Source organism: Phycodurus eques, chromosome 1, assembly GCF_024500275.1.
Source record: "Phycodurus eques isolate BA_2022a chromosome 1, UOR_Pequ_1.1, whole genome shotgun sequence".
Classification (NCBI taxonomy): Eukaryota; Metazoa; Chordata; class Actinopteri; order Syngnathiformes; family Syngnathidae; genus Phycodurus; species Phycodurus eques.
In genome coordinates, this window is record NC_084525.1 from 22196853 (window position 1) to 22223214 (window position 26362).

The window sequence follows — 26362 nt, forward strand, 5'->3', positions numbered from 1 at the left end:
TTTTGTCCTGTGGATAAGTGCTATTCCTGCCACTTGACAGCTGCTGAAAGTAACTCAAAAGTTACTTTTTTCTAACTTAGTTACTTTTGAAATCAAGTAATTAGTAAAGTAACTAAGTTACTTTTTCAAGGTAACTGTGGCAACACTGCCCACAATATTCAAACACAATTTCTGAGGGAAATGTAATTTCTAGTAAACAGTGATACAGTATTACTACAAAGAAATGCACATACCTTCTGACATGCTCTTGAGGATATGCAAAAAGCACATGAGCAGGTTTTTGCTCTCTTCTCGGTCCATTTTGTTGCAACACAGCACAGCGCTTCCCAAAGATGAAGCAGACTGGTTCTGATACATAGAGAGTGAGAAAATAAACTACAGCCAGTTGTGAGAAAGTCAGAAAATATATTTTTTAAAGAGGAATAGAATATTCCTCTTTAAAAGTAGAAAAAAAAAAGTAGTAAAAGTTCGAGTAAAATAAAATATTTTACTCGAAGCCCACAAGTAGGAGTAAAAACTAAAGATGCAGCACATTTGCTACAACAGTTTCCAAGGAAAATATTCAACTACATTATGATGATATATATATTTTGAATCGCGTCAAAACCAGTTGCCGACCGATCGGCCGCTCAAGGAAACAGTTGCCAAACCACGCACACTGCGCCATAGTCGGGTCAGTCGGGTTCGGCGGTGGTGCTCAGTGTGCGCCAGCTTGAACCACCATAATCCTAACCTTAACTCCTCCTAAACTGCCCTAACCCCAACCCTAGTCCTAAACCAAACCATAACAAGCTTCTTTGTTTTTTGTTTTTTAATCATATTTGGGATGGACATGCGGCACAGTGGGCGACTGCTTAGCACATCTTCCTCACAGTTCTGAGGACCAGGGTTCAAATCCCGGCCTCACCTGTGTGGAGTTTGCTTGTTCTCCTGCGTGGGTTTTCTCTGGGCACTCCGGTTTCCTCCCACATCCCAAAAACATGCATGGTAGGTCGATTGAAGACTCTAAATTGTCCGGAGGTATGAATGTGAGTGCAAATGGTTGTTTGTTTATATGTGCCCTGCAATTGGCTGGCGACCAGTTCAGGGTGTACCCCGCCTCTCGCTCGCAGTTAGCTGGGATAGGCTCCAGCACGGCCGCGACCCTAGTGAGGAAAAGCGGTCCAGAAAATGGATGGCTGGGATCGTTACATCAGCATAGCCTTCCCTACCCGCGAGGCAGGAGCCAATCATGTTGAAGCGGGGCGGGTCTTGCCGAAAAAAGGGCAAGGAGGATATTTAAGAATGTCTGTGAAATTCCTTTCCGCGTTTGTTTCGTGTTTTGTGAGTGTTTCTGCTTTTGTTAATATGTTTTCTGAAATGTAAAAGTGTTTCAGCTTTTTTTATTTTTTCTGAAATGTAAAAGTGTGTTTGCTTTTGTTAATTTGTTTTCTGAAATGTAATGGAGCAAAGAGGCACATCACACACATAGGGGCACATAGGGTAAAAAGTGTGTTACGTGCACCCAGTGCCCCATGGTTCCACTACCTCTGTATCCCAACTGACTTGAGGTGACAGGTCGCCAGTCAGTGACTCCTAAATTTCTCCTTGGGGTGTTGAGACGTTGGAGAGGAAGGGGAATGGAGGCTTTGTGCACAAGATGTATGGTAGTTGAAGTGCAAAGAAATCTAATGAAAATGTTCTAACATGTGTCTTAAACAAAAACAAAAATGCAGTGTGTTATTAATGTGTCTACCTTATCCTGGGAGTGTGCCCCGTCATAACTCTTGTCCAGCAGGCTGCTTTCAGAGTCAGTGGAAACCAGGGAGCTTCTGGAGTCTGCAATGTGAACTGGACCAACATTGGGAGTGGAGTTGTGAGGAGAGGCTCTGCTGACAAATCAGGGTTAGTGCACAGCTGCATTTACAGTAAGTCTGTATCTAGGAATATCTCTTTTGCATTTGCATCTTCTCCTTTTGAACCAAACTGAAGCAATACTTGGGGAAACCTGTGCAGGTGCTTTGAGTTTAGTAGATGATTTGTGTGTGACACTCAGTTTAAAACATTTATGGCCTGCAAATTTTGGGCTGATTTCTTCACAGTATTGAGTTTAAAACATTTATGGCCTGCAAATTTTTGGCTGATTTCTTCACAGTATTCTAATTTTTTGAATTCCTGATTTTGTGGGTTTTATGAGCTGGAATCCCAAATGATGTAAAAATAAGCAAACAAATACTTGAAATTGTTTAAATTGTGGGCCCTGAATTTATAATCTATTAAAGTTTTACTTTTTGAATGGGATTATGGAAATAAATAAACTTTTCCATCATATTCTCATTTTTGTAAAGGGTCTGTATTTGCTGTATATTACTCCCCAGTAACTGTTTGTATCATTTCCAGAGCCAAACTGGCACAGATGTTAGTATGTTCCCAAAGCTCTAGAAGTGGTTGGTACAAGATACGAAAGCAGTAACATCCTTGTGTGGAGCTATTCCCAGATGGTACAGTGAATCTTTGGTGAAATGTTGTTGAAGGAACTCACTTGCTCCGAAAACATCTTTGTGAAGAGCACTGTCTATGTAAGTGCTATGCTTTTGTGGGGTCACCAGTGAGTTCACCACCAGCAAGTCCTCCCGCGGGTTCTGCAAAATAAAAGGGAACGAAAACTATCATTCTGAGTCATTTTTTATTTTTCCAAAACAAGACAAACGGCCAAGTTTCAAAATTATCACTCTTTCCATGCTCCTACATGGTGAGTGTGTACACTATTTTAATTAGTTTTTTTTAACAGTAGAAAACATAATGTATAGAACATGTATGAATATTTGTATAATTTTTGCACCCCAATGTGGACAAGCGGTGTGGAAAATGGATAGATGGATCATGGATGGAGAATCAAATTGGTTTATTGCATTTTGGAAAAGAGCTCTTCGTTTTTAAGTCTGAAATGCCACTGTGCTTGTAACTGCAATATTCTATTATACCGCCAGATGTCACGCTTACTTTTTGGTGACTTGGAAGGACAAACTCCTTGCTTTCCAGTCTGTGGGTGTTCTGCTGCAGTAGGCCAAACAAGGGCAGGTAGAGTGTGGCAAGTCTGGCCTGATAGCTCTGGAATGGAGGTTCATATATAGGTCATTCCAGAATTGGAGAATATTTTCTGGCGAACACCCCTTCCCCTCCATTAAAAATTTCAAATAATCAATGCACAAAACACAAAAACATGCACTTGATGTGTAAATTATACTTGTCCTGAGACTAACTGTAACCGTAGTTGTAGTGATTCCTAAATATTATTTAAAACACTAAATAGCTTGGCTTGTTTCTCTCGTGGGCGGCACGGTGAAGGACTGGTTAGCACATCTGCCTCACAGTTCTGAGGACCGGGGTTCAAATCCCGGCCCTGCCTGTGTGGCGTTTGCATGTTCTCCCCGTGCCTGCCTGGGTTTTCTCCTGGTACACCGGAATCCTCCCACATCCCAATAACATGCATGGTAGGTTGACTGAAGACTCTAAATTGCCGGTAGGTGTGAATGGTTGTATGTTTATGTGTGCCATGCAACTGGCTGGCGACCAGTTCAGTGTGTACCCCGCCTCTCGCCCGAAGATAGCTAGGATAGGCTCCAGCATGCCCGGGACCCTAATGAGGATAACCAGTGCAGAAAATGGATGAATGGATGTCCCTCTTATTGACCAATATATATATCAAATATAACCGATAAAATGAGTTTTATATTGTTGATGTCGTCCTTGTAACTGTTAAAACATTTTGTTTTATGATAAACATATTTTCAAACAGTAGTAATCGTGCACTGAAGTTATCACTCAACATTTACGCCATCTAGAGGTAGACATGAACAGTTAGCATAGCAGCTAATACACCTAGCATGTACTCCCAAGAAAAAACGAAACTACTAAATGAGACTAACGTACGAGCTGGACACTCACTTTGGCAGCATAGCGGTCATCAAATGCGTGTTTAACCATCAGCCCCTTCAGCACCTGGATGGCGATCTGCTGAATCTCTCGGCTCTCCTGTAACGCGCTCCCCAGCTCCCTCAGCAGCAGACCCACCAGAAAGTGGTTTCGACAGAAGTCATCAGTCAGGGAGTAGTCCAGTTGAAAATCTATAAACAGCAAGTTAACTCCAGCTCAAAGAAATCTGGATCGCGAGACGAAGAAATAATCAAGCTTACCTTGAAACCTGTGTATGCGGCTTTTTCCAACTGGCATTGGAAGATTGAGAGGGATGTAATGCTCATGGTTGCACACAACTCTCAGGAACTCAAACTTAAACTCTTGCAAAGTCTGGAAGAAAAATAAGGGACAATTTAACTTGTGTAGCTTGAAGGAGCTTGTAACATTTAAAGTAAAAAAGAACTGCATTTCAAAACCTTGGGGTCGCCAGGTATGAAGCAGTTCACATAGTTATTGATCTGCTTGAACACAAAACCACGGTCCATAAAGGTGAAGCACCGCTGATGGAAAAATAGAAATAATGCTAGTCAATGTACAGAAGTATGAAGGCATTGTGTGCAACACTGACAGAACGACCCCAGTCCAGTTGGGAATATCGAAAAAGGGGGATGCTTTATTGCAAATTCGAGGCGTAAAACCAACTTTAATGAAAACTGCCAGGCTGTGATTAGCATTGCGTGCTGCATCCAGGTTGTCCTTGTATTTCTGGGTGATGTGAGGCATCACCATAATGACCAAGCTCTCGACAGCATGGTAGAAGGAGGCAGAAAAACGCTGGTTTCTTGATAGCTGGACCAGGACAAGAAAAAAAGAACTACAGTTTCCACTTGGAACGTGGGAGAGGGTCTTAAGAACAACTGAAAAAAGACCTACCTTGACTCTACAACTCTCTATGAGATAATGAGCCATTGATTTGACCAACGCTTCAAAGAAGTACCACGAGTGCTGTAACACAAAGTAAGATCTGTTACTAAAAACTAGCTAAAAACATTTTAACATGGAATATGTCACTTTTATTGTATACATTCATCAGCTTGGTTTATTTGCTTGTATTTTTATATTACTGTCTATTTATATTTACTACAGTAGCTTAAATGTCAATAAAGTCCACACCTATAGAGAGAGTCTTGTGGCAAAGAAAAACATGTTGGCACATTCATTTTCCGTTCCACTTCCTTTTTAATGTATCATTCTAATGTTTTTTGTTTAAGAATGTCAGAAAACTCATTAACCTTTCTAAGAAAATCCTTAGAAACATATTAGTTAATCAGACCGTTGTCTTTGCACTTCCACATGCTTGAAAGGCAGTGATTCTCACCTGGTGGGTAGGGACCCAAAAGTGGGCCGTGAACCCATTTTGGGAGGGTTGCGGACAGCTACTAAGAAATTACATGTATTGATATTCTGATATTTCCAGAACAGTACATGGAACATAATAGGTATAGGACAGGAAATGTGACTCACTTGTGCTCTAGTCACTAGTTTACTCGATAAACAAATACTGCAGCTCAGCCTCAAGCTAGTGGGCGTCATGGCTAGCAATATGCTTTTAGTGGTATGTCGAACTCATTTGAAACAGGGTTTAAAAATATAAATAAGTTATTTCTAAACAAAACAAAAAATATTTTAACTTCTATAAAAGTGGATAGTGACTGCAACAATCGGAATATGCGGGTCGAAGGGTGACGACAGTTGAGAACCATTGCTTTAAAGCAACAATTATTTATACCTGAGGATGTTTCAAAGCACGCTTTTAAAGTAGTGCTAACCATGAATGTGATTTACCTTCAACAGCTTGTTGCTTGTTAGGAAATCAGTGGATGGCTTCAGAATTGCTGTCATGGCTTTTGTCAGCTCCTCATGAACGTTTTTTAGATTGTTGGAAGAATAAAGCTCTGGTTTAAAGACAAACTGTGCAAAGGAAAAACAAACAAAAAAGATGCTGCTTTTTATTGGAGAAAACATAGCCATTGATAACACTGTAATTGTATCCACAAGACACATAGCGACCTTGACATAAGACCTCAGGTAACGCTCAAGCCCCTCTTCATGGCACTGTGCTACAATGTGCACCATTACCCTAAAGAAAAATAGATCGACACATTGTTAAATGGGATACAAAAGTGTTGCGTAGACCATTGTCCTCATGGTTGTGGCCTCACCTTGTCACATTGACAGCCACATCTTCATGCGAGGCCCTGGTGAGGACACAAAACAGCTGGTTGAGGATGGTGGGCAGAAAGTTCACCATGATATGACCCTCCACAGCGTGGAGACTCTGTCAAGGAAGGAAGTAGATTGCATTTTTTCCATCCATCCATTTTCTACCACTTAGCCGAGGACGGGTTGCGGGGGCAGTAGCTTTAGCAGTGACGCCCAGACTTCCCTCTCCCCAGCCACTTCATCCATCCCTTCCAGGGGGGATCCCGAGGCATTCCCAGGCCAGCCGTAGGATGTAGTCTCTCCAGGGTGTCCTGGGTCGTCTCTGGGGTCTCCTCCCGGTGGGACATGCACGGAACACCTCACCAGGGAGGCATCCGAATCAGATGCCCCAGCCACCTCATCTGTTCTTTCTGCCACCTCATCTTGTTCTTTCGGTCACGGCCCACAGCTCGTGACCATAGGTGAGGGTAGGAACGTAGATCGACCGGTAAAACGGGAGCTTCGCCTTTCGGCTTAGCTCCTTCTTTACCACAACGGATCGATACTAAGTCTGCATCACTGCAGACGCTGTATCGATCCGCCTGTCGATCTCCCGTTCCATTCTTCCCTCACTCGTGAACAAGACCCCAAGATACTTGAACTCCTCCACTTGGGGCAGGATCTCATCCCCAACCTGGAGAGGGCACGCCACCCTTTTCTGACTGAGGACCATGGTCTCAGATTTGGAGGTGCTGATTCTCATCCCAGCCGCTTCACACTTGGCTGCGAACCGCTCCAGTGAGAGTTGGAGGTCACGGCTTGATGGAGCCAACAGAACCAGATCATCTGCAAAAAGCAGAGATGCAATACTGAGGCCACCAAACCGGACCCCCTCTACGCCTCGGCTGTGCCTAGAAATTCTGTCCATAAAAGTTATGAACAGAATCGGTGACAAAGGGTAGCCTTGGCGGAGTCCAACCCTCACCGGAAACGAGTCCGACTTACTGCCGGATATGCGGACCAAACTCTGACTCTGGTCGTACAGGGACCGAACAGCCCGTATCAGGGGGTTTGGTATCCCATACTCCCATACTCCCAAAGCACCCCCCACAGGACCCCCCCAACCCCCCAGAATTTCCTCGAAGCCGTCAGGAAGTCTTTCTCCATGGCCTCACCGAACTCATCCCATACCCGAGTTTTTGCTTCAGCGACCACCAAAGCTGCATTCCGCTTGGCCAGCCAGTACCCATCAGCTGCCTCAGGAGTCCTACAGGCCAAAAAGGCCCGATAGGACTCCTTCTCCAGCTTGACGGCATCCCTCACCGTTGGTGTCCACCGGTTGGTGACACGACCACAAAGTCGATCATCGAACTGCGACCTAGGGTGTCCTGGTGCCAAGTGCACATGTGGACACCCTTATGCTTGAACATGGTGTTCGTTATGGACAATCCATGATGAGCACAGAAGTCCAATAACAGAACACCGCTCAGGTTCTGATCGGGGGGGCCGTTCCTCCCAATCACGCCTTTCCAGGTCTCACTGTCATTGCCCATGTGAGCATTGAAGTCCCCCAGCAGAATGATGGAGTCCCCAGCGGGAGCGCTCTCCAGCACCCCCTCCAAGGACTCCAAAAAGGGTGGATACTCTGAACTGCTGTTTTGTGCATAGGCACAAACAACAGTCAGGACCCATCCCCCCCACCCGAAGGCGGAGGTAGGCTACCCTCTCGTCCACCGGGGTGAACCCCAACGTACAGGCGCAGAGCCGGGGAGCAATAAGTATAACCACACCTGCTCGGCGCCTCTCACCGTGGGCAACTCCAGAGTGGAAGAGAGTCCAACCCCTCTTGAGAGGACTGGTACAAGAACCCAAGCTGTGCGTGGAGGCGAGTCCGACTATATCTCGTCGGAACTTCTCGACCTCACACACCAGCTCGGGCTCCTTCCCTGCCAGAGGTGACATTCCACGTCCCTAGAGCCAGCTTCTGTAGCCGGGGATCGGATCGCCAAGGTTCCCCCCCCCGCCTTTGGCCAGCGCCCAGCACTGCACCCATTTTTTGGAACATTAATACATGACGGGTCTTGTTTTCCTTCAAAAGATTGAATATGTAACCTTTAGGAATTTCACCAGCCTGCCCTCTGATGCTTGTTCGGAAACTTCAATGCTTTCACAGTGTTGGAAGAAATTGTGCAGGTGTTGATCCTAAATGAATGAAGAATTATTATATAAGAAACAGATTTCACAACCAGAAAATTTAATGTCTGTAGAAATTCATGTGAATGCTGAAGAACAGACGCTGGTCTGAAATGCTTTCGAATTAATTGAATTGTTGTAATGTAGAATGTGAAACTTGGAACGGTTTAAACCAGTCAAGAACTGTTTAAGGAGGTGGTAAATGTGTACAAAATCCCAATGTGGGATTTTTTTGTGTGAAAATGTAGCCATTTGGGGAATGTTTTCAAACAGCAGCTTTATATACTGTATGTCCTGAATTAGCTGAACATTTTGAGGGTGGAATGGTTCAAATCAGTTGAGAAAGGTAGAAGTAGAAGGTAAATATGTAAACTCTCTCATCATTTGGGGAAGTTATTATGAAAATTCTGGCAATGTTACATATAACTCCATATGTGTCCTGAAGTAGTTGAACAGTTTGAAGTTGGGATAGTTTGAATCAGTTGAGAAATGTTTAAGGAGAATGTAAAGAAAAAAATGCTGAATGTTGTTGTTGAACCTGTGGAATATAAAAAAATCTGGGACTTTGGGGAATTGCTCTTCAGCATTAACACAATTATATTACAGTCTCTATACAGCAAGAGTGGTGTAATGAGAGGTCATTATGTGTTTATTCACATGATACCTGAGTGTAAATTGTGGAAACAAGAAGCGCTGAGACTCTGAACAGAGGCTTTCCTCCATCAACCCACTTGATGTCCAAGCCAGAATGCTGCAATGACAAATGGTGGCTTGAGATACATGAATATTTGTTGTCCTGGTATTTGTTCTGTAAAAGGTCTCAATCCAATCCTAATGGGATCTTTAAAATAGGATTGAGAAAAATCTGTTACGTATACCAAAATGTCCTTTACAAATGAGCTAATAATATTTTATTTTTACCCTAGTGACAGCATCAAGGGAACTGAGGTAGCTCAGGGGTAAATGAGCAGCCACTGGTAGCTGCTGTTCAGCCATGTTGACCCTGCCATCTCTTAGCAGAGGCCACCATGCTGAGCCCACTGTTGGAACACAGAACACATTTTTTTACCAGTCCTCTGGATGTAGTTACAAAGAAAATAAAAGCAAAATAGCCACTAATGGGGGTGAAAACATCATTATATCTTCTGGCTTGTCACAATAGTGCTTCTCAAATATATTGCTTTATTCTCATATATTTTGGCCCAAGAAATATTCCTATAATTAGCCCGAGGGTATTTTAATGCATACTTTGAGGGGCAGAAATTGACTCTTTCTGAACCCCTCTTTCAAACAGCGACTTTGATCTAGAAAGTTTATATATGTGCACACTATATTGCCAAAAGTATTCAGTTACCTGCCTTGACTCAGATATGAATTGAAGTGGCATCCCGTTATTAATCCATAGGGTTTAATGTGACATCGGTCCAACCTCTGCAGTTATAACATCTTAAACTCTTCTGAGAAGGTTTTCCACAAGGTTTAGGAGTGCGTTTATGGAAATGTATGACAATATTTCCAGAAGCGCATTTGTGAGGTTACACACTGATGATGTACGAGAAGTCCTGGCTCTCAGTCTCTGCACTAATTCATCCAAAGGTGTTCTATAGGGTTGAGGTCAGGATTGGTCAGGCCAGTTAAATTCATCCACATCAAACTCTCTCATCCGTGTCTTCATGAACCTTGATTTGTGCACTGATGCACAGTCATGTTGGAACAGGAAGGGGCCATCTCAAAACTGCTCCCACAAAGTTGGAAATGTCCAAATTATTGGCCCCTGAGCTCCAGTGAAAGCAACTCTGAACGCTTTAGCATACCAAGAGATTTTGGACAGTCAAACAGTTTGGGAGTTACCCCTTCCTATTCCAACATGTCTGTGCACAAAGCAAGGTCCATAAAGACATGGATGAGAGAATATGGTATGGATGAACTTGACGGGCCTGCACAGTCCTGCCCTCAACCCGATAGAACACTTTTGGGTTATATTTCGAGTGGACAGTGAGCTAGGCCTTCTCGTCCAACATCAGTGTGTGACCTCAAAAATATACTGGGAAGGAGATATTGACTTAATTGAATGGGACATAAGCAGACCAAAATGGCTGGTTGAGCAAAGTATCTGCCAAGTCCACTGCTATGCTTCTCTTACACTTCTAAAGCAGGGTACACACATACCGAAAATCGGGACAAATGTGCCGAAGTTTATATGTAGGTGCATCTCAACAAATTAGAATACTGTAGGAGAGGTCATTGTATTCCAGCAATTGTTTGTATGTGCCCTGTGATTGGCTGGCGACCGGTTCAGGGTGTACCCCGCCTTCCGCCCGAAGATAGCTGGAATAGGTTCCAGCAGCCCGCGGTAAGCAGTAAAAGAAAACGGATGGATGGATGATCCTTCATTATTGTGAGCCTATACATGGTCTGAGGAAGTTCTAAATTTAGTACAAACATATTGATGAATCGCAGATTTGTGCATCAAACATGCGTCCACATGATTGAGACACAAATTTGTGCGGACACACGGTTAGTGAATGAGACCCATTGTCCTATTCAGTGCTGTGCTGTGCTGAAGCACCATTTCAACCGACCTCCCCATTGGACTAACATCTTCACCAATGGTACAGGTTCATTGTCTTTGGTTATATTTTTAGCAATTCATTATGCTGTGTTCTTGGAAGAGCCTACCTGGAGTCTCCACCAGATCTTTCTTCTTCTTTTTGCTGTCGCAGCTAATGTGATAGAAGGTAAAAAGAAGGTGGTGCTTTTGGTGCAGTTGAGTTGGCAACTCAATCTTTATCTGGGTTGGGGGAGAGATAGAAATTCCTAAATGCTGGTTCTCATACTGTAATATTGCAGAGTAGACTAGTGTTACCTTGTCACATGAAAGCACAAAGATTACTAGACTGATAAATTGTGATGACAGGAAACGTTACCTCCTCATAGAACTCAGGGTTCTGTTGGTGGTGCAAAACAGCCGCATAGGCCTGTTTGGTGAATAGAGAACTTCCAGGACAGCCATAGATGCACTGTGATAAACAAGAAATCAGCACCTGGTTCAATAAATAAAACTTCAAGATAAAACCTAGATTAAGGCAAAACTAATATATAGACCGACAAGACAAGATGAAGTCAAGCCAAAAGTGAAGTGTTCGGTTATATTATATTCATTTATTTTCCGTACCACTTATCCTCACTAGGGTCGCGGGCGTGCTGGAGCCTATCCCAGTTATCTTTGTGCAAGAGGCGGGGTACACCCTGAACTGAACACCAGCCAATCGCAGGGCACGTATAAACAAACAACCATTCGCACTCAGATTCACACCTACGGACAATTTAGAGTCCTCAATTAACCTACCATGCATGTTGTTGGGATGTGGGAAGAAACCGGAGTTCCCGGAGAAAACACATGCAGGCACGAGAAGAACATGGAAACGCCACACAGGCAAGGCAGGATTTGAACCCGGGTCCTCAGACTGTGAGTTAGATGTGCTAACCGGTCGTCCACCGTGCCACCGGTTGTATTATATACATGACAAAAATACACAATACAACATTGTTGATGACGTCATGAGCATTCAAAAACACGTCTCAAAGTCAGTATTTTAAAATCAACACTTAAAATAGTACTCTGTGAAAATGGACATTGGCGATGGATGAATGTTCAATGTAGGCATACGCACCTACATCCCCTCCGACTACCACCAAACATCCAACCACATTCATTCACAAGCAATGTAGGTTAAGTGTTTTGCCCAGGGACACAACGACAACATGCGCTCGGGCGGGGAGACGAACCGATGACGCTCCGGTTGGAGGGCATGCACTTACCCTATGCACCATAAAATGTACCTTCAGTGGCTGGGCTTCCTCTTTGTCAGAATCCTTGAATTCAATGCAAACTGCAATATTCCTGGCCTGAGGAGACAAGAAGTACATTCGGCAAGGATGACTTTAACAAAAAAATGGGGAATAAAAACATTCTGCCTGATTCTGTGACGTTGTAGAATCCTGCTGACAGGTCAAATAAATGGAAATAAACTTCCCAGACCGATGAAGGGAAAATATTAGTGAAAACCAAAAGACAGCTACATGATTCAGTAAAAACAAGACAAATACGAAGGTATATGGGCAGCTGGAGAAAAAATAGCTGTCTCTTTATATAATAGGCATATATTTGTGAAAATCAACACTGTGTTAATGTATTTATCAGAACCTGCTGTCCTGTTTAAAGATACTTCCAGCTCTACTTCTTAACCAGTAGATTTGTAAGCTTAGTAGGAGCATATTGTTGGTCAACATGAGCCAAAAGGTTTCCAATCAGGAAAATGTTGCTGATGCCTGTATAATGCACGTACCTTACCAAAAGATTTCTGACCATCATATTTGAGGTGCTTTGGATACACATAAAGATGGTTTTTATAGATGGTAAAGGGTTTGGAGCACTTGGCAATGGAGGGTACAAATTCCTCCACCTCCAGAGCAGTGCTGCTTGACCCATTTACTTCAAAGTTCCTCAAAGGGATATAGGAGGAAGTGAGGCAATCTGCAGTACGGAGAAAAGAGATGCTTCAATATAAATTGCTTGAAGTAGCGGGTTACATTATTTCTGTTTCAATATTTAGTGCGTTTACTGGTAACATCCAGGGCCACACAATCAATAGTTACATCCAGATTCCCTAAGAGCATGGGAAGTTTAGCCATTTTCTCTGGTCTGTTGGGAGAATATTATGGAACAATTAATGGAAAACAGCTGTAGAAATATCTTGCAGGGGTATTGGTGCAAAGGAAGAAAGGAAAAACTTTACTTTCTAAAGTCAGTGAGAAATTTTAACATGTCCTCATCTGTTAACTTGTTGCTGTCTTGTCGGTAAAGAGCTGAGAAGCGAGTGTTTTTGTCCAAAGTTCCTGATGCATCTTTAAACACAGGCCTGTGAGAATAAATAAAACTGCATTGAAAATCACCTTTCAGTTTAACATCACAGGTTTCAATATAAAGCATGTACCTCTTCTTTCATGCAAAATTACGTCACAGCCAGAAATTGTATTTATCAACACTAATCAACAACATCAACGAGCCAAAATAGAAAGGAAAAATGAGGACTGAACGCAGGTTAACATAATGTATCACAGCAATATGTGCAGTGAGGAGCATAGGCTTTAAATTCATATAATTTGAAAACTTTGTACACTTCCATTCGATCCAGATGATTTTTTTGATTTTTTTTGGGTCGCCCCCCAATTTTATTTGAATGAACTTCAAAGTTTGTAAAAGTACTAAAAACTCAATGGTATCTACGTTAAATTTTGATTAAATTATGACATTTCTGCCATATATTTAATGTCCTTCAAAAGACATTTAACTGCTTTATTGGGAATGTAGAAGGCAAGAATGTAATGTAAGAGTGTAATAGTGAGGGTAGAGCTAGGGAGGGAGGTAGGGAGCCTCCCTCTTGCCTGATCTAGCTAAGTCTAGACAAGTTAGGAATATTGGGCTTTCTGGTGGGTGAAACTTCAGAATGAACCTAAAACTTCATGATGAACCTAAAATGCACTATAACCTTTGGTAGTGTAGCCAGACATGTTCAGAGTTAATTGAAATAAAACACCTTGCAGACCAGGCGAACGGCATCCGGTACTGGCCCAATCTGCTGCAGGCCATCTTTGCATTCTTCAGTACCTTTTGAGGCATCTAAGTCAGGACAGGACATTATTTTTCGAAAGAACCAAATAAATAGAGGAACATACTGTCACTGTCATGTAGGCACCTTTGTAGAGTCTGAGCTCTTCATGTAGGGTTCAGTGCAATGGGTAATCCCTCCTTGGAGGATCTTCTCAATCCTTGCCACCAGGAAGATCTCAGGATGGGGACATGTGACTGAGAACACCCCCTGTTTGGGGTATTGGAGAGCTGTCTCTGATAACCCACTGGCCAGCCTTTGGCTACCAAAGGGATCCTCACCCTTACAGCCATTCATGTGCAAGTCATGGCCGCAAGCAGAGCCTTGTGTCATTTGACGAACCAACGGGTGGTTGAGATCCACATGGAAATCAGCTGAGATTTTTCTGCTGTTCTGAACATCGAAGAGGGATAGAACCACATAGAAAGGTTCCACCTTTCGTGAAAGAAAGAAAAACTTTGTTTCCATGCTCTTAAATCTAAATAAGCATACAAGAGACGAGACAAAAGACTTTAGACCAATCTCAATTCTACCCCTTCGCCCTTTCCCTTCGTTTTAGCCCTTGGTTTTGCTCGTGCAAGAGAACCAATCCCATTTCCTAGGGGAAGGGCTAAGACGGAGGGGTTTATAGCCCTTGAAACCAAGTGTGGTCGGGGAGCTCACTTGAAAGCAATGGGTACGGGACTCCGCGGCCGCTGGCAGGCGACGACCTTGCTAACAAGATGGCGGAACGGACAAGGAAGTACATAAATGTAAGTGAGCATAATTATTGATATTCGTACTAATGACAGTCATGTTTTTTATCAACGTAAATATCATTCATGTTTGAATTGTTGGTTAAACGGCTCGTATCGCTAGTCTACTGTCAGACTATACAGACAAATTCACAGCAAACACACTACACTACAATGTACTGGATTTTATGAACAACCAAAAAGAATTATTAGACAGCTAAGTCACATTCAGAAGCAATGTAGCTAATGTAGCGTTGCTAATAATGTCGCCTGTGCGTATACCATGACGGTCGCTTTCCATTCATGTCGCCTCATCACCAGAGGTGGGTAGTAACGCGCTACATTTACTTCATTACAATTACTCAAGTAACATTTTCTACAAGCTGTACTTGACAGAGTACTTTAAATGCACTGTACTTTTTACATTTACTTGAGTATTTATGTGAAGAAGGATCTATACTTTTACTCCGTTACAATGATCGACATGCTACTTTTATTTATCCATCCTTGCGTGTGTTTTTAGACTATCTTCGACTTCCGCATTGGGCGCCCGTTATATGGGATCACTAATGTCATTTGACTCAAATTCACTAATCAGACGACACAAGACAGTTACATGACCGCGCGCGCGTGTGTGTGTGTGTGTATATGTATATATATATATATATATATATAAAATATATATGTTGTTTGTATGTATGTGCTCTGCGATTGGCTGGCAACCAGTTCAGGGTGCACCCCGCCTCCTGCCCGATGACAGCTGGGATAGGCTCCAGCACGCCCGCGACCCTGGTGAGGAGAAGCGGCTCCGAAAATGGATGGATGGATGGAGATATATATATGTGTGTGTGTGTGTGTCGACTATATATGTATGGATATATATATACAGTCGACACACAGTGTGTGTTTATTATATTTTTGGGGGGGGGGGGTTTCATGCTCTGATTAAAAAATATCTGAAGTTACTCACAAATTAATCTTGAGTGGTTTTTTCATTGAGTACTTTCTTACTCAAGTAAATATTTGGATGACTACTTTTTACTTTTACTTGAGTCATATTATTCTAAAGTAACAGTACTCTTACTTGAGTACAATATTTGGCTACTCTACCCACCTCTGCTCATCATGCAGTACTTCATCGCCATGATGCCGTTAGCTGTGATTCCCCGTTAATGTCCTCCTCCAACATCGGGTTTACTAAACATGAGGTCAACGTAATAAATAAACGGAAGTATTTTCCTCCACAGGGACGCGACAAGGCAACCGTCTTCTACAACAGCACACAACACTCCAGAACGACAAACCCAGTGCCAGAATGACAATGGATATTCGTTAAATTATTTTCTATTCTATTCTGTTTGACATATTTTCTTTTTTGTGTGTGTTTGCAAATGTTTGGTTATGTGTTTTGTGATGGTTGTTGTTGGTGTTATTTGTTGGCTGACGTTACACCATAAAGTCTGTTGAAATGTTCCTTCTATAAAAAGGTGTTTTTAGAGTAGATAAAGATGAAATATATAAATGTATGCACCATGCCACATTGTAGGAAACATTTATTAGAAACAATTTTAAAATAGGCAGGACAGTGGACGACTGGTGAGCATGTCTGCCTCACAGTTCTGAGGACCCGGGTTCAAACCTGGCTTCACCTCTGTCGAGTTTGCATGCTCTCCCCGTACCTGTGTGGGTTTTCTCCGGATACTCCCACATCCCAAAAACATGCATGGTAGGTTAATTGAAGACTCTAAATCGCCCGAAGGTGTGAATGTGAGTGAGAATGGTTGTTTGCGATTGGCTGGCGACCAGTTCAAGGTGTACCGCACCTTTTGCCCAAAGATAGCTGGGATAGGCTCCAGCGCCCACAACCCTAATGAGGATAAGTGGGACGAATGAATTAATGAATTTTAAAATACCAGTCATCTTTAGAAACTGCACAGACACATTTAAATTTAAATAAAAACTATTTTCAATATTATTAACACTGATTTGACACAAGATGGCATCTTGCAAATGTAAACAATTGTTGCGTCTGCCTGCGACACAGCCAACAGGGGGTCAGGGGTGAGTCGAATTGGGCCGAATGAGTTGTCCCAATTCCTAGGACCATTTGCCCCTACCCCTTAGCCCTACAAATAAAGAGCTAAGGGGAAGGGCTAAGACAAAGGCTAAGGGCTAATGGATAGAATTGGGATTGACTTTTACAAGAGAACATACATTAGTTACTGGCCCCTCTTCATTCTCTGCAATGCAGCACTGCAGGTTGAACAACAAGCCATGACAGGTGACCATGACCCTCTTTCCGAATTCCTCCTCAAACTGACACACATCTGGCTCAATGCTAGTGAAATCCAGTCTCTGTTAATAGAGACGCCTTTGTCAGAAAGCCATTGTCGTAACAGCCATTATTCATGACGAGAACATATAATCTTGATTTTTGATATTACCTGTACGTCAGGATCCAATGTAAACAGTTTCAGCCTGGCTTCACTCCTCATCTTAAACTCAATATCTCTGGCCGTCTAGAAAGAAAGCAAAACACCGAACTGTCACAAAATTCAACAGAAAATAGTAGTAAAATTGTCAGTTTCACTCATTTTGGTGCTTCTGTTTTCATGTTTATAATTAGCCTTGCTTCAATATTCTTGTAATGAGCAGTTAAGATTATTTTCTAAATTCCTAAACAAAATGACATTGGTACGCCTGAGAGGAGGCTGGAAGAAGGGTTAACAATAATTGGTCAAAATAAAGCTCCACTTAGCAGATGGGGGAAATCCACCTGAAAGCTGTCTTGTCCAGAGGAGAGGTCGGCTTTTCTGTCATCCTCATCTGTAGAAAAGATGGAATTCCTTTGGTTGGTGAAATTATATAGAACAGTGATTGGGACCCAAAAGTGGGTCGCGGACCCATTTTGAGTGGGTTGCAAAGATCTAGTAAAAACAAATAAATACAACTCTAGCTACTAGTCTACTCTGTAAAAAAAAAAGAATAATAAATAAATATTGCAGCTCAGCCTTTTCCAAGCAGACGTAATGGCGAGCAATATGCCTTTGGAGGTACAACAAACTCATTTGAGACAGCATTTAAGAATATAATATACTGTAAATATGTTTACATAGGCTATTTTAAACAAAAAAAAACTCTTTATTGTTCTTAACTTCTATGAAAGTGTGTCGCAACTTTGCACCAATAAGAAATAAACAACAGTTGAAAACCACTGATATAGAACATAATGAGGTACAGTCTCATGGGGGATTACAAGGCAAATACATTATTATTTAATCCATTGTTCTACATTGATAAGAGAGGTGAAATTCCTTTTGGATGGATGAATGGCTAGATGGATGGTGTGGGCTTATTATAGTGATACTGTATGTAGTCATAATGAAGACAATTCATGACAAATGTGTAAAAACATACAATCTCGTAAATCCCTGTGATGTTTCTCCGGCATCGCCTGTTCAAAACTGCTGTGGAGAATTCTGTTGAGGGTGCTGATCCATTCCTCCATCTCCAGTTCACTCTCTGCAGCCAGCAGGAATGTGCTCTTATCCTGCATCTTCAGCTCAAAGCCGAACCTCCTTATTTTATTGTTCTGGAAAACCAAGATAAGACGTGAGCTTGCAATTAAAAAAAAAAAAAAAAAAAAAAAAAAAAAAAAAAAAACCATTGTCATAATCGTAATGATAGTCATTATGACTTGGCAGTAGTACATAAAAAAATATGATCTATGAAAAAAAATCAGCTGTCTCTGGGCCTATCATTTGTAGCGCACTAACAGACACACTCATTACAGGTACACCATTGCGACCTCACAAAAAAAAAAATGTAAATGAAAACAGAAAAAAAAACAAAATCAGTGTTAAGAGTAAAAGCCTTCCTGATTGTATTCAATATTTGTATTAATTAAGAGAAGGAAAGCATAATTTAAGAGGGTCATGTATTTTCTAAACACGCAAAGTGAGAAATATACAACATATACTGTAGGTGTTTCTTTTTGGGAGTTAAATTATGGAATAGCCTGAGTAATGAACTGAAATTATGTTGCTCTAAAGAGAGATTTAAAAATGGCCTTAAAAAGTAAAATAATTCAGGGTTATAAATCGGAGTAAATCCTTGTTTCCTGTATTAAAATCAATTTTCTTCTTTTGGCTGCAGAGATTATTTTTTGTTTTAGAACTGTAAAGCATAGCCAATAATAAGCTTTGTGCTTCAACCTACTCCTACTTTCGGTCAATGATTTTTGTAGAGTTTTGTGATCGGGTTGGATATGTTGTATGATGTTCGTTTGTTTTTTTTCCTCCCATTTTTTGTACATTCACACAACGTTTTGAAATTTATTTTTAAGACTGAAAATATACCATTCATTCATTCAGTTTGGCAACAATTCAGTCTTTACAAAGAAAATAAAGCTCAGTTTTGCTTGACATTGTCAGCCTGACACTGTATTACCTTAACAATGTCTTCATTATTGTGATTGTAGTTTTCACTTGTGTGTGAGAAATGTTTCCAATATTTTGACACTCACGTTTCGAAATAATGTTCCCAAAATATTACTAACAGCTCTCAGTATGCAGTTCTACATCTGTACAAACTACATAATAATCACAGCAATCAACATTATTAAATAAATTACATGTATTTGTGTTTGTGTGTGCAGCTCCTCATCCCAACCTGAACAACGCCCATGCACGAGTCAAGGAAGATCGTTCCTTTGGGTTCCCTGGAGGTGTTTTCATCTTTGTAGAAATTTAAGTTGTATGATCCATCACCAAGCTGAGCTAGATGGAAGTATCTCCTTTTGAAGGACTATAGAGTGACAATTAGTGGTATGACGTTACCGAGGCAGCTGTGGAAAAGTACAACAAAATATCTTCATACATAATTGAAGGGAACAGGTTGTTTTTTTCTTTCACTCCCTATTCTGTTACCCTTACTTAGGCCTCGTCAAGGCCAACTCCTGATCTAAAGCCTACTCTCAGTGTTGAGACAAACGTTTTCAGCAAAGTTGCAGGCCAGGAAAAATATAAACATGAGCTGTAAAAAAATGAAAGGAAAAAAACAACCTGTATTGGTCTTTAAGACCTGCATACCTACCATCGACCGACTCAGGAATGGGGCGGACACAAGATAACAATATGATGCTTGCAGTGGAGAACATTGTTGTGGAACTCACTCGCATAGTAACACTGATTGCACTGTTCACGTTGCCTTTGTACAGCCAACCGTGTTTAGACACTCCTCCGTTGTGAGACCCAAGGGAGTCTGTGTCCTGCAGGAGGGAGTGCCGAGGAAACATGAAGGCATTTACAATCATGTCTGAAAAGACTACAAAAAAGCTCTGTATCCCCAAAAGCAATGACATGACGGGTTACATATTCTATGCATACAATACTGTATATTCTGTATTCATATTTACTGGGCAAATCTGCTGAATGTGCTGTTAAGGTTTAAAGCTGTGAATATTTCATCAATTTAGGACATTATTTCGACAGGTGGTAAGAATTGTTACCTCATCTTTTTCCACATCTTCATCCACCTCAAAAAGGTGACTGGTCAGTTTTTCCGGCCTTGATACCTTACTGAAGGGAAGAGTAAATGTCACATGATTTAACATATGCAGTACATAAGAGTACGCTTAATTATCCAATTTCTGAAGGCTTTCTCAACATACAAGAAATTGTCGATAGTTTTCGCTATTTTAAAAACATTTGAGGCAGAAATGTTTGTCAAGTATTTTCTCCAGAGGTTGACTGTCTGTTCTTTGCACTCCCTCTCGTGATAAAGTCAAGGCCGAGGCCAGTGTTTGTCCAATCTTGTCCTCTGCAGTATCTTGAATACGACACTCAACATCTGGGGAGCCAATTTCCTCAGATTCATTCTTAAGCCTAAAGCTTTTTGCATATTAATTTTAGTTTACACATAATGTTGATACCGATTTGTAATTGGGAAAGGAACAAATGTGGTTGCTCTGGCAATCTTGCACCACCTACTATATTCTTCCATACAATGAGTGCATAAGACGCAGATCTGTTGTTTTGTGTTGCTAGCATTTGTGCTAACATTATTGTTAAGCTGTGCAGTGCTCCTATAAATGTATATTTGTAGGAGCACTGCACATATATACTCCTTTGCAAAGCTTCTTTATGTTTTGCTATTGATTACTCACAATTTTTAAACGATATAGTGGAAATGGGCTTGAAATTTGCATTTGAAACTAACAAAAGCATTATTAAATCAATTAATTTACATACAAGGGGGTATGTCCTGTCCTTAAATAGTCTCTGGGCTCCACCAAGGATAAGTTGAACTGAAACATCGAGAAAACAGCAACACTTTTGAACTGTAACTGATGATATCAACAACAATGCTCCGAGAATACCGCAACCTATGTCCATGGACCGTGGTAGATAAACAGTACGACCAAGGTCCGACGTTAAGCCTTTTTGAGTGGTGGCCCAAATGGGGCCACCATGAGCCAGGTTTTGGTGGCCCTGTCAGAAAATGTACTGGCCCCGAATATTCATGACATAATGCGTTAGGTTTTAGTGTTTATTTCGTATTCAGCGTCTTTATACGGAATTATTTTGAACCCCTTTAAGAAATTTTTAGTGCAATTGCATTCATGGCAATGACTCTGTACTAACTTCGTTAAAATCAAGGCACTGCAGTTGCACAAATAATTAATAATGCGTAAAAGAATAAATCAATTGCAAAATTATTAAAATATTTACTTAGCACTGACATTCCAACAATTCTTTATCTAGTGTCTTGAAGTTGTGCACACTATGTATAATTAGGGGTACTCTGATCAGCGTTTTATGCTGCCGATTCTGATACCGATCATCCATCAGTGACATCTGACGATATTTTTTACATTTCATTTCATACATTTTTACATTTCTTTATGGTGAGTGCTATTTGCTATATGATCTGACATGTTTGTTTGGGTTTGCAGCTCTTGTATGCCTGCACAGTGTGAAGGGGGGAGGGGACGGTACACTAGGGCTGTGCGATTATGGAAAAAATAATAATCACGGTTATTTTCATTGATGTTGAAATCATGATTGATAAACACGATTATTCTTTTATTTCCAAACTGTAATCATTAAACTACTTTAAATATAAATTAAAAGAACAAAAAACAAAACAATTAGTAACAAGTTAAATAATATTAAAAGAATGGAAATTTAACCAAAAAAAACAAAGAATAATAAACACATCCATATTGTCTAAGAAATCGTTATTGTCGTTAAGGAAATATAAATAATTTTGGTAATGCTAATTGACCTAAAACAGGAGAAGTTTAGCCTGATTTCATATCACAGTGGTTACTCCTTGCGTCCTCACATCATCCTGTCTTGGATGGGATGTTCCTATGATAACCGAATTTCAGACCAACACTGAAAATGCAATTGTGGGCCATTTGAAGCAAGCAAAAAATTGGGGTGACTTATAAACGTGTACGGGTCAGTCTCTATACGTAGGTGGTGGCCCGACACAGCGGCGTAGTGGCCCCGGGCACCGTTAATGGCAGACCCTGACACCCTCTATTGTGTTTTGTGTTGTTGTTCCGAACAACAAATTTCTGTGTGTGCTCTGAACATGACATTTTTCAGATCGTATTGAACGTCCACAGCTGTAGCGAAAGACTATTGATGTTATGGGTTGTGCCCAGTCTTCGAGCCAAGTGTCGAGTAACGGAGGGGGCGTGTCCAGCAAAGCACGTATTCAGTCTTGCTTCATTTAGGGGAGGAGCCGGAAGTGATGACGTCTGAAGCCTCCTCTGCTGTACCACTTGACAGATTCGGGAAGCGCTTCAGAGTTTTCCACGAGATTTGACAGCAACATAAACCCCCTCATGCAGGCCCCATTCAATATGTGTGTTTTTTTATAGAGTTGTGGTCAGCTCAAGGTTTGTATAAAGATTGTGTAGTTTGTACAGGCTACTAGAGTTTGGAGTGTTTACAGCATTGTTTGGATATAGCTTGGGCAGTAGCGGACGTCATTCCTCGGAATCCATGGAAAGAGGCCGCTGCTTGCTAACCAACTCGCAACCTGGAGTATGACGTATCCGAACCACAAGCACCACTGTGCCGTATGAGTAACTGTTATTGAGGCTGATCAATTACATTTGTTTATTAAAAACGTAATTCTTCTTTTATTCAAAGGGAAGGTATTTCTTGTCTTCCAAGAAAGTAAGGTACAATAAAACCTCACTGAAAGGAGCAATTCCTGTACCCCGGTTTATATCATTTTCCTCTTGAATGAATCACTTATTTTTAAAAAAACATTTTTTTTTAAAGATGCTAAACTGTTATTTCTAAATAAGCACTTTCAAAATCCTCTGCCCTCTTAAGGCCATGCCATTTTCCCAAAGTGACAGAAAAACATTGTACAAGCTGCCATACCAATGTTGAGGAACATTTAAAGCACACAGAATACGTTCAAAAATCATATATTTTACACATTATGTTGGGAAATTACTTGGTCAAACATTCCAAAAAATGCAGCACATCGTTTATGTGGTAAAGATACAGCTGCCTGTGATTATGCACATGGCCAGCAGGTGGTTTCGTGCGCAATGAAGCATCAAGAAATGAACCATTACTCGAACCAATGGCCGAAGTGTTACAATGCTTCATGAAACTTCATCTCGCCATCACTACTAAAGACTCACTTGGGAAGCTGTCGGAAGTCCTCGGAATATTCCTCATACTTGTAATTGACCACATGCCAGTCTGACTTATATGTTTTCATACACTGTGGAGAGGCAAAGTAAAGCTATGCATTATAATAATAATAATAATGCATCCTAAAAAGGCTACTTAGAATAATACTAAAATACACAATCTATTCTGTCAATTCTCCCGCGACCCTTGTGAGGATAAGTGGCTCGCAAAATGGATGGATGGATGGATAGTCTGTAAATTCATAACATATGGCGTGAGGCACAATCTCTGGACTCTGGAGTCATTCCCATTTGTATCCTGTGTCCCGCGACATGATGTCATTTCTGGCACAAACTAAGACAGAATGTGCTTTAGCAGTTAAAATCAGGCCGCACCCAAACCATCCTCAGCGCAGTCTGCTGAAACATGTCGTGTAGCATCTCAAACAACGCCCATCTGCTGTGCATTTCATTGAGAGTGGAAAAGTTAAATCTAAGGTTAACATTTGTGAACATGTCTGCATTGTCAGTATTTTCTCTGATCCAACTGACTCTTCTTCAACCTTTGAAACCACAATCAACGTGTTGGCAGGGTTCATGTGGTGGTTTTACCTCTTGGACAAACAGTGACTGTGCTTCTTGTTCTGCATTTTCTGGCACAGTAGAGAGCACAGTCCGACCTTGGCGGCTCAGAGTGCAGATCTGATGAGAAAGGCACAAAATCAAACTGCCTAAACTAAGATCTTTTGTGGTCAATTTAACCAGGGGGGGAAAAAGACAATAAAAAGCAAACGGGACATGAAGCAAGTCTAAAGCACAAAATAGTCAACGTTTAAATGTAATATCGTAGGTCTACTCTGGGGTTTTCACTTTGCAGCCCCGGCTAATCACGGTTTTATCACTAAAAAACCGCTACAGTATATTTATTTGCTGATTCCCCCGCTATTTTGTAGCATACGAATCCTACCGCGTATTGTTTTTATTGAAGTGTATTCTTATGAAGAGCTGTAAATATACTGCTTTGCTGTGAAGTACACTACAAATCATCACCACAGGATTTCCCATAGCTAATCTTCATAGGATACCTCAGAGCCGACTTAAAGGGATATGACCTATGGGTTAATACACACATATATATATATATATATATATATATATATAAACCTTGTGCAGACTTTTTAGTATTTTAACCATATCATCACTTTTAGGCATATTTCCTACCTCCCAGCTGGATAAACCTGAATGCTGAATGGATTTAAGCATACCAGGTGCTGTGTATTTGGGTAATGAGTGTGGGTGTGGCCTAAGGAGATCAATACTGTATATAAAGGTGTGCGTAATTATTAGGCAGCTTCTTTTCTTTAGTCATTATGGGCCAAAAAAAAGAGATTTAACTGACTTTAAAAATTCAAAAATTATCAAAAGTCTCCCAGAGGGATGCAGCCCTCTAGAAATATCTAAGATATTGGGGTGTGATCACAGAACCGAATAGTCAAAAGGGCCGCAAGAAACATGTTGAGACGCAAATTGACTGCCGAGGATTTGAGAACAATCAAGTGTGAAGCGACCAGGATCCCATTATCTTCAAGTTCTGTCATATTTCAGAAATGCAAACTACCTGGATTACCTCAAAGCTCACGATGTTCAGTATTCAGAGGCATGGCCAAGGTAAGAAAAGATGAAAAAAACACCACTGGACAAGAGACATAAGCTGAAGCGTCTAGACTGGGCCAAGAAATATCTGAAGACAGATTTCTCAAAGGTTTTACGGATTGATGGAGTTAGAGTGACTCTTGAGCATTTTAATTTGACGTTGATGGTGAAATTCCTGTGATTGCCTGTTTTTCATTAGTATCATTATCGTTCCACCTCTGGTACACGCTCTGTCTCTGCAAATTCACCGGTCGGCCGTATTGGTACCTTACACGCAGCACAGCAAGCCGTAAAAAGCTAGCTGGCCAGTGTGACAGTGGCTCTCACTTTTACAATTGAGTTCCCAGGAAGAGAAATGTGTTCATTCATTCATTCGTTCATTTCAATTTATGCCGGTATTCTCTGGACCCCAGGGAATCGCAGGGAGCATATAGACAAACGACCATTCTCAGTTTCCAGTTAAACTAACATGCGTGTTTTTAAACTGTCAGAGATTCAAACCCAGGACCTTCTAGCTAGCTCTGAGGAAGACGTGCGAACCATGACACAAAAATGTAATGAGTTATTCCTTGGGCCATGTGCCCCCCTGACGATTTGCCGAAATTGTATATGGAGTACTTTACAATTGTATATCCTTATCCTTAGCAAACTAACCAGCTAGGCAACCAACCAATTAAAAACAACTTCTCATCTTATGCTTTTCTTGCTTAGCAATAAACAGAAGGGGGGAATTATGATGTGGAGTAGCATATTGCTTTAGTGCATTAGTCTATTTGATTTTCTCTACATCCCCAAGGACGAGCAAATGAGCCTTTTCTTGATTGAAAGGAACTGCAAGATAATTCAAACAAATCGTTGTACACTACCATCAATCAACTGTGGTCAAATTAAGGGCATTCCTTTCCACATTGTTAATGCTTGACTTTGAGCAGCGTGTTCCAAAAGGCAGTGACGCATGCATGGCTCGATGCGTAAAAGAGGCAGAAAAAGCGTGGCATCTTGGCAGTTAAATGAAGAAATGCTTTCGACAGTCAGGCCATGAATCGCTCTTGCATACCCACTTTACGCGCTCACATGCACTTGCATGAGGGTGGAATGTTTGCATGCAACCTCCTCTGAAACCCCCAACCACACATCCCCTTCCATTTTCCTCTCCACCTCTCTGGGGCCAGTGATGTGAAACACATGGCTGGTGAGACAGAAGAGCAAAAATGAATTTTATTTGTGCTGCCTCAGTCCACTTGCACATTGCGGCCAAGTGGGTCAATGAGGAAAATTTAGGTTGAAACATTTAAAATAATAATAATAATAGTCATAATAATTGTATTTAAATGGCAAATAAT

General features: G+C 41.2%; 1 protein-coding gene across 1 annotated transcript in view; it reads right to left on the reverse strand.

Moving 5' to 3' along the window:
- LOC133405936 (dedicator of cytokinesis protein 9-like) overlaps positions 1-26362 on the reverse strand; it is a 65442-nt gene that overhangs the window by 28900 nt on the left and 10180 nt on the right. Inside the window, 32 exon segments of the mRNA XM_061683032.1 lie at positions 234-348; positions 1736-1830; positions 2522-2621; positions 2983-3090; positions 3928-4106; positions 4176-4287; positions 4374-4457; positions 4600-4746; positions 4831-4902; positions 5743-5868; positions 5968-6037; positions 6120-6235; positions 8212-8301; positions 8957-9043; positions 9214-9332; positions 10972-11083; positions 11220-11312; positions 12136-12201; positions 12642-12829; positions 12918-12997; positions 13092-13214; positions 13893-13975; positions 14052-14399; positions 16913-17053; positions 17143-17217; positions 17475-17524; positions 18116-18290; positions 19370-19504; positions 19872-19967; positions 20208-20277; positions 23376-23458; positions 23979-24068. Of these exon segments, the coding sequence (XP_061539016.1) occupies positions 234-348; positions 1736-1830; positions 2522-2621; positions 2983-3090; positions 3928-4106; positions 4176-4287; positions 4374-4457; positions 4600-4746; positions 4831-4902; positions 5743-5868; positions 5968-6037; positions 6120-6235; positions 8212-8301; positions 8957-9043; positions 9214-9332; positions 10972-11083; positions 11220-11312; positions 12136-12201; positions 12642-12829; positions 12918-12997; positions 13092-13214; positions 13893-13975; positions 14052-14399; positions 16913-17053; positions 17143-17217; positions 17475-17524; positions 18116-18290; positions 19370-19504; positions 19872-19967; positions 20208-20277; positions 23376-23458; positions 23979-24068 (3628 nt within the window).